This window comes from Microcebus murinus, chromosome 4 (assembly GCF_040939455.1).
Source record: "Microcebus murinus isolate Inina chromosome 4, M.murinus_Inina_mat1.0, whole genome shotgun sequence".
Lineage (NCBI taxonomy): Eukaryota > Metazoa > Chordata > Mammalia > Primates > Cheirogaleidae > Microcebus > Microcebus murinus.
In genome coordinates this window covers 104,702,750-104,712,036 of record NC_134107.1, presented here as the reverse complement: position 1 = coordinate 104,712,036, position 9,287 = coordinate 104,702,750, and the positions used below count along the sequence as shown (strand labels likewise).

Here is a 9,287-nt window from a genome sequence, read left to right as displayed (position 1 = left end):
AAATGCTGCTTATATCTTAAAAAAAAAAAAAAAGAGAAAGAAACTGTTACAGAACCGTTCCAGGATGGCCAGGCTGCTCTGAGGGTAATGAAATGTGGAAGCAGAGGCCCAGCGAGGTCATGGGATTTGTGGCCCCAGGTGCTGCAGGAGCTCAGGGCAGAGGAGTGTCAGGGAGGCCTGGAGCCATCAGGGGGTGGTTCCTGTAGAAAGTGGAACATGGTAGGATTTAAAAGGTTGGTGGAAGAAGAACATTCTAGGTGAGGAAAACAACTGATGGGGATGTTAAGAAAAAGGGAGTGGGCATTTAAAAACTGACTTGCTTTATTTATTGACCAGGAAGGGTACATGGCTTGAACATGACCTAAGGTGCTGTTTGGGCAGGAGAAATAAGATGCCATTAAGGGAATCTAGGGAATCTATAACCCCACAGCACTTAGGTTGGAGGTAGCAGAACTTTTTAAGGTACCATTTATTTACAGCCAGTATATATGGTAAGATACCATTAACCCAATACATGACCCAAACTGTCTTATTTGCAAGAGACTGACTTCAGCATGATGGAACAATTGGCAGCTCATCTCTTCATTCTCACTTACAAACCTTGGCCTCTCTGAAGTGTTTAAATGGAGAGCTGTTAACCATTGAATTTTGCCAACCATATGTAGCACCATGTGTTTGGTTTTAACAGTGAAATGGCCCCTGTGTCGTGGCCACCCTGAAGGCAGGAGGGACCTCCCCTCTCCCAGATTTAGTTCAGATGTGGAGGCTGGTGATGCCCCACACACAGGCCACGAGGCTGTGCAAAGGCCTGTTGCTTACATACTGAAGTGTCTGGGGAGGCAGGACGTGCCTCAAGCGGGTGTGAGATGGCGTGAGCGAGGAAAGGAAACTGGGTTGCATGGCGCGTTTGGGGTGGGGTTAGGACACACAGGGTCAGGGTCTTGCCAGGTGTCAGTCTCCCACTGGCACAAATGAGGGAGCACCTGAGCTTGCCTATTAGCCTGCCCCATCAGCCTGCCCAGGTGTGGGCAGAGAGGAAAAGGGAGGGCTAGGCTTAAAAGCTTTGAGCAATCAGTCATCGAAAATGAAGTCAGACCCCTCCCTACAGCCCATGGATGGGAATCATCTTTCTAGGGCCTTGGAGGAAGCTAGCGTGAAGACTAGATTCCACCCAGTCCTCGCGCTCTGTGTGTGTGCCTGACTGAAAGCAGACGTCTGCTCACTTTATACCTTAAACTTTCGTCCAGGCCTCATTACCAGTGCACAACCAGGTGCTACCTTCGATTGAGAGTGTGGATGGTTCCGACCCTTTGGCAACTCTGCAGACCCCGATAGGTAGACTGGAGGCAAAAGAAGAAGAGGATGAGGATGAGGATGAGGATACTGAGGAAGATGAGGAAGAAGATGGTGAAGACACAGATCTGGATGACTGGGAGCCAGACCCGCCCCGGCCCTTTGACCCGCATGACTTATGTAAGTGGGGGCACATAGTTCGCAGGCCCCGAGTCCCTCCCACGCCCCGCCCTGTGCTCCCTGCTCTGCCTGCATCATCTTGCTTGACAGCAGCCATGGGAGGGAGGTACTGATGCTCTTGTGTGTTTTCCCACTTCACTGATGAGTAAACTGAAGCTCAGAAGAGGTTGGGCGGCCTGCTAGGGGTCACATAGGGATGAGCAGGAGTCAGCCTGGGTCCCTCTGATACCAGAGTGTCAGCTACCAAGCCACATGGTAGGCCTGCCCAGTCCTGGACTGTTCCGGCCATTTTGGCTTCAGCAAGTGCGCTTTGCTGCTCTGCCTCTTTCGTAGTCACCTCTTCAAGGTGCTTGTTGCATCCCAGGTGCAAGTGCTCTCCACGGTCTTAGGAGGTGGCAGCTTTCCCAAGGCCACGCTAGAAAGTGGAGAGTCAGATTCCAGCTCAGGTGGCCCAGTCCATACCTGATTGCCTCTCTACCACCTGCCGGGCCTTTGCTTACACCTACCAAATCATTGTTTCTTTCCATTGACTTTCAGGCTCATACAGCAAAGTTCTTACCTCATTTATTTGCATTATTGAGGCCATTCAGAGCGTTGTGCTCTCGCCCTGTTTCTCTGGACCTTCTGTGTGCTGGTGGTAAAACCTGTCCGCTTCTGCCCAGTGTTCAGCCCCACATCTAAACCCAATCCAACAGAGAACTTCCTTGCTTTGTTTTTCCTTGAATTCCTAAGTTTTCCAAGCATCTCCTAAGCCAAATGCACAGAAAGTCACTTTATCTTATAAATACTAAAACAAAGTGTAGCTCTCTATTACTTGAGAGTTGAAGAAATTGAAAATAACTATTTCCTAAACCAGCTCACCCACCACACAGCCAAAGTAGGGAAAACCGTGGTTGGTTAATTAAATTTGTTAAGGGTCGTGAGTGTGATCTCTGCGTGCTGCAGTCACATGCCTCTGTCGTGTGGCTCTATGTGTCCGGTTCTGGCACTTAAGGTGTAGCTGGGTGCTCTTGGCAAAGGGGTAAATGTGGCTGGATTGGTGTGAACCAAGTACTCTCAGAATGAGCTGAAAATACATGTCGTGTCAGGCGTGGGCTGATTGTGTTCTCCAAGTGCATGAAGTAAAGTATTCTAAATTCACTCATTTTAGCATTATCATCAGACAGTGGTTTCTACTGAACTCTCAAACCATACAGCAGTTTTTCCGTTTGAGTTAGACATATTGAGATAATGAGGCTTCTAAAACTCCCTTTGAGGAAATTGATTCAACAGTATTGTCAAAGTTTTTCCCCCCTAACAGGTTTCCTGAGATATAATTTACATATTATAAAATTCACCTCTTTTTTTTTTCTCATCAGATTTTGCAGCATTTGGCCTAATAAGCTCTTCTTTTTTCTTCTCAGACATGTTGTAATTGATTTGTAAATTTAGTGGCTACTATTTGAATTAACTATCCAGCAGATTTGAAATAAATCATAGCCTGCATATTATTTTTGGCAGGCATAAGCAAATTCTTCCTGATTTTAGAGGAAAATTATAGGATTTTTATTGGTCTGTGAAAGCTAATGTATTACAATTGAATGGGTAGTACCATTGCAGGAGTTAATTGAATTTTGGCTTGAAACCTTAGATTCGGGGAATTTTCCAGTTCCAATTTTTTACCTGAGATTCAAGTCATATTGAGGAATTTGACTTTTCTTCAAGACTTTCTTTCTTTTGTAGGGTGTGAGGAGTGTAATAACGCACATTCTTCAGTGTGCCCAAAGCATGGCCCCTTGCATCCGATCCCCAACCGGCCTGTGCTCACTCGAGCGAGAGCAAGTCTCCCTCTGGTCCTCTACATAGACAGGTTCCTTGGAGGAGTGTTCTCCAAAAGGCGCATTCCCAAGCGCACCCAGTTTGGCCCTGTGGAGGGACCCCTCGTCAGGGGGTCCGAGCTGAAGGACTGTTATATTCATCTGAAGGTAATTTATGCTTTGTCATAGTTCACCCTTGTTCCCTTAACAGTTTTCAGGAGCACTCAATTTTCTACTGAGTCTCTTATTTCAGTTTCATAGCTGTTATTTGCTAATATTTTTCTTTCTATGCTTAATTTGTTTTAAGTAGAAACTTTTTCTCTCTCGTCAATAAAACAGAGACTGCAATTTTAGTTTATGACTAATTCTGAGAGCTGTAGTTCTTAGGGACTGTAATAGTTTGTTAGAGCTACCATAATAAAGTGCACGGACTGGGAGGCTTAAACACCAGAAATGTATTTTTTCATGGTTCTGGAGGCTAGAAGTCTGAGGTGAAGATGTTGGTAGGGTTGGTTTCTTCTGCAGCCTCTTTCCTTGGCTTGCAAGATGGGCCGTTGTTTCGAAGAGTCCTCACCAGTGTCTTTCCTCTGTGTTTGTTCATGTCCACCTCCTAATCTCCTCTTCTTAGAAGGACTAGTCATACTGGATGAGGGCTTACCCTAATGACCTCATTTTAACTTAGTTACCCTTTTCAAAGTCCTGTCTCCAAATGCAGTCACATTCTGAGGTACTGGGGTAGGGGCTTCAACATGAATTTGAGGGAGAGACACAATTCAGCCCCTAACAGGGCGTTTGACAGCCTTTTTCTTTCTTTTTTGAAAAATAACTTTGGAATACAAAAGAGAATTATGTAGATTTATGTAATCTGCTACATGCTGGTAATGTTTGCAGGAAAACCGCTTTTCAATTTTGTAACAAGTCTGTGCTGTCAAACCTTCCATTAAAGAATATTCTTCAGCAAACAGTGAAGTATTTTTATTGGTCTCTGTTCTTCACATCTGATGCGTTCGCTTCCATCCAGCCCGCTCTGCCAGCCATTTCTTGCATAGCTACTCCAAGATCTGAGTGGCTCAGAACTAAGAAAGAGTAGTGGAGGGAGAAATATTTGGGGTGTGTTTTTGAAAAGTTAGCTGCTGTCATGGAGCTGTTTTCTTTGGTGAGTGCCGAAGATCTCCAAGCAAGAATATTTCTAAAGAGAAATGCCTATCTCTGGGCTGCATGTTATAAAGGAATGCTGTTGAATTCCAAAAGGAAGCAAGTTGTTATGAATTGAAGAGTGTTTTGCTTACACTTTCTGGCTTATTTATAGCATTTTTCGAGTCATGTTTTGTGAAATACTAATAAAGCCATACAATTAGATTTTTAACATTTAGATTTTACCAGGTAAGATTCTCCTACAGGTGAGGCTTCAGAAAGTATCTTTTCTCTTTTACACTGGGCAAGTCACAATTTCAGTATCTTTCCAGATACAAAGGGAAGAATCAGGATGAATGGTTAATTTAAGGAGCAATATTTTGTATATTATGACAATGCATATCATATTGATGGTTTTGTTTGTTTTTTGTGGCGTGGCTTTTTACTTTTTCTTTGGTTACAGGTTTCTCTTGATAAAGGGGACAGAAAAGACAGGGATTTGCATGAAGACCTATGGTTTGAGTTGTCTGATGAGACCCTTTGCAACTGGATGATGTTTGTACGTCCAGCCCAGAATCACCTGGAGCAGAACCTGGTGGCTTACCAGTATGGCCACCATGTGTATTATACGACGATAAAGAATGTGGAGCCCAAGCAGGAACTGAAGGTACAGTGCTGGATCCATGGTGCTGTTTGCAAACAATAATGATTGTTTAGGGAAAAAAAATTAGGAAAAGCCCTAAAGTGGAATTCTTACAAAAATGTTCCTTTCCTGGTAATTTACTTACTTATTGAGTAGCTACTATGTACTATACTCCTGAAGTAATTCTGTAAACAAAATAGAATGAAAAGTATATGGCTTTTGTGCTTATCAAAGGGCCTACATGAAGACATTGGGTCCAGGGGTAAGGAAGTAGTTATTTTGGGGAGCAGACTGGTACAAATGCTCCTCAACTTGCAATGTGGTTACATCCAAATAAACCCATGGTAAGTTGAAAATATTTTAAGTAAAAAATGCATTTAATACACCTAGCCTACTGAACATTAGAGCTAGTCTAGCCTACCTTAAACGTGCTCAAGACCCTTATATTAGCATACAGCTGGGCAAAATCATCTAACACACAGATAAAGTGTTCAATATCATGTAATTTATTGAATACTGTATTGAAAGTGAAATAGAGAGTGGTTGTGTGGGGTACTCAAACTACAGTCTCTACAGTTTCTATTGTGTTTGCACCATTGTACAGTAAAAATATTGTAAGTCTAACCATGCTAAGTTGGGGACCATCTGTATTTGCGATGGAGTGGTTAAAGATGTTATCACTTAATGTCATGATATACTCTAAAGACGAGTTAGTTGAGAAACAGAAGGTTTTTTAAAATGGAATTTAGATGTATGGGCTAGATTTTTTTCTTTATCTGAATACTTTATTCAAAGAATCCTATGTAATGACTTCTGATTTTAGAAATATATATTTTGGGGATCACGCTGCAATTTGTCTAAGTATTAATTCTTGATGACATAATAAAATTTCTGCTATGATTTTAAGTGAAAATTCCTTTTTGTAAAAAGGAATTAAAAAAAATTTAGTTTAAAAAAATATGTTCCATATTAGGAACATGGTCGTAAGGGGGGGTCAGATTACTCTTTAGCTTCCTGGTATACATGAAAAATAGGTGAGAAATGATTATATCAGTAGTAGGTGAACACTGAATTGCATGGTGCCTCAATGTGGAAAAAGTTAGAAATTGATACCTCTTTAGGGGGAAAAGAAAATCTTGGATTTTGTCAAAAAGCTACACAAAACCTCTGTGTTTGAAACTGTCAGTCAACTAGATAACTCATAAGCCCAGAAGGAAACATGTGAAAGGAGATTTCTATCTCACAATATTTGTCCCAATAAATTCTTCTTTTTTTTTTTTTTTTTTTTTTTTTGAGACAAAGTCTCACTTTGTTGCCTGGGCTAGAGTGCCGTCATGTCAGCTTAGCTCACAGCAACCTCAAACTCCTGGGCTCAAGAGATCCTTCTGCCTCAGCCTCCCAAGTAGCTGGGACTACAGGCATGCCCCACCATGCCCGGCTCATTTTTTCTCTATATATTTTAGTTGGCCAATTAATTTCTTTCTATTTTTAATAGAGACGGGGTCTCACTCTTGCTCAGGTGGGTCTTGAACTCCTGACCTTGAGCGATCCTCCTGCCTCAGCCTCCCAGAGTGCTAGGATTACAGGCATGAGCCACCATGCCCGGCCCGCAGTAAATTCTTGATAAGAAAAAAGCTGAAGTGAATACTTCTTAACTGTGGAGGGGAGATTATTTTCTCTTTTAAACCAATAGAACTATACAGGTAAAGCCGTACAGAAACAAATAAGAATATAATAGTTTAGCATAATGAACAACTGAAACAACAGAATGAGGGAAATATTTGTAATACATGTTAAAAGATTTAAGTATGAAAACAGAGTTGCACACCTCCAACCTCAGTATACCCAGATGGAGAAATGAACAAATGGCAGAAATAGACTTTATCTGGAGGAGGAAACAGATAGTAAAAAAAAAAATTAAAGATTTTTCTCAACATTAATAATTTAAAAATCTCTCAAAATAACTATGAGTTTCTATTTTTGTTAAATTAACAAAAATGGATACAGTAAAATGAATGTGAGGGTTTTAAAAAATAGAGATAATAATTACAGCATTGCATTATTTGTAAAATATTTCTGGAGGTATATAGTAAAAATGTTCTTGGCCGAGTAAACCAAATCTTTGAAAGTTAGTCTGAGGAAACAGTCATAAACAAAGATAGAACTAGATACATTAGAATTTGGTAATACTGCATTTCACTGACTCTAAGATAACAATGACTTTAAGATGCAACCGTTATTTTATGTACCCTTAAGAATAAAGAGATGCTGCCAGTTAAATTATAGTATTTTTTTAAAAAATCAACAAAATTGTTACTCTATATTTATTGAAGGAGCTATTTTAGACTTATTTGGACATAATTTAAAAATTATGTCATACTTGTACATACATAAAAAGGGCACACTTAGGCAAGATAAATCGGTTGAGATATAAACTGCTTTGTGTGCAGTCTTTTTTTTTTCTTTTTTTCCCCCAGTCACTGTTTTACCTCCTCATGGATGTTTGTGCCTTTCTGTGTGCTGTCATCTTCTGTGCCTTCAGGAGTGTTGATGCTGCTGCCATAGTTTTAAAATAAGTGTTCCACTGTTGCCTCTCGGGTGTTTCCCCAAGCCACTGATGGCCTTTCCGCAAGTTCTGATGCTGTACTTTCCCATTTCACTGAATTCATCTGTGTCTTTTCCTCAATTGACTTGTATCCTTGGTAGTTAAGTGGTTTTTGATCAAGTAAGTGGGAAGTTTCTGACAATTCGCCTTAATGAGAGGCCCTGCAGGCCACACACCAGCCTTGCTTTGCTTTGAAATTCCCTTTGTTTATTCTGAGGTAAATGGCAATTTTTTTTGGCTTCCATTTGCATTACTTGGCAAGTGTTATCAATTCACGGAGTCCCAGGGGGCTCATAACTGAATGAGGTGAGACTGGTACAAAGAACTTGGTCAGGTTTGTGCAGGAGCAATGAGAGCTACATCATGGCAGTGACTGCAGGATGCCATAGAGTGTGAGGCACATTCTGATTTCTGAAATGTTAAAAATACCCCCCCCACACACACACACAAAATCCTGGAATTGATTGATTAGAGTAGAATTTGTAACAGCAAAATAATAAACCACCTTTTAAAAAATCCAAACACGGACATAGTTAAGTATATTATCGAATACAGACTCTGTTGAATATTATTCCACAGTTAAAAAGTGAAGTCTCTATAAATATTTCCACATATTTAAAATAATGTTCCATAAAATTATATATGATCAGTTCATTTAGTGATTGATAGTGAACTCCTGTTATGTTTCAGACACTAGGAAAAGACAGACTGGCTCTCTATGTTCAGGGAACTTGTAATCTAGAGGGGAGATGGGCAGAAAGATGTAAACAAGCAAATAATATCACAGAGGGGCAAGTGCCATGAAGGAAACAGAGGGCACAGGAAGAGCAGGTGATAGGAAAGGGACCCGTTTAGGGTTTAGATGTGATGGTTAGGGGAGGCTTTGCTGGCCGAGCACTGTGGAACAAGAAGGGCCAGCGCTGCAGAGAGCTGGGACAGGGGTGAGCGGAGGAGCCCAGTGTTCCTGGGGGTGAAACACCAAGCTTGAAGGCATGGGATGGGAAAGCACTGGCATGTTTGAGCAGCTGGAAGGGGACCCTTGGCTGAATGGTGGGTAAGGGAGCATGGCAAGGACTGAGGTCGGGGAGGCATGGAGCCCTTTGGAGACCATCATGGAGCACTTCAGGTTTATCATGAAATGAGAAGCCATTGCCTGCACGACGAGATATGATTGTGTGTATTTTTATCGATATATGTTAGTTGTACACATTTTTGGGGTACATGTGATATTTTGACACCTATATGCGATGTGTAATGATCAAATCAGGGCAATTGGGATTTAAGGAGAGCACTCTGGCTCCTGTGTAGATTGCAGTAAAAGCGGGTGGGAGAGGCTGGTTAGAAGACTGGGTGGTAGTCTAGGCAAATGATGGTGCTGGCATGCATCTGGGTGGCAGGAGCAGAGTTGGAGAACATCCGAGGAAGTTCAGCAGTCCTTGCTAAAGGATTGTAGAAGGAAAACCACCTTTTAGGTGGAAGGTATTTACCGAGATGGGGAAGATAGACAGGGGGTGGAGGTTTGAGTTGAAAGAAATGGAGAATTCCATTCTGGACATATTAAGTTTGAGCTGTTTGTGAGACATCCAAAGTATCCAGTTGAAATCACTTAAAGGGAACAGACAAGGAGGGTCTGGAA

The 9,287-nt window shown here is 41.6% G+C and overlaps 1 protein-coding gene across 3 annotated transcripts in view; it reads left to right on the top strand.

Annotated features, from left to right (window-relative positions):
• The window catches only part of PRDM10 (PR/SET domain 10), a 101,620-nt gene that overhangs the window by 58,839 nt on the left and 33,494 nt on the right, over nt 1-9,287 (top strand). For all 3 annotated transcript variants that reach the window (XM_076002651.1, XM_076002649.1, XM_076002650.1), the window contains exons 5-7: nt 1,248-1,473; nt 3,196-3,437; nt 4,867-5,070. In XM_076002651.1, coding sequence (XP_075858766.1) covers nt 1,248-1,473; nt 3,196-3,437; nt 4,867-5,070 — 672 coding nt within the window. The remainder of the gene's footprint in view (nt 1-1,247; nt 1,474-3,195; nt 3,438-4,866; nt 5,071-9,287) is intronic.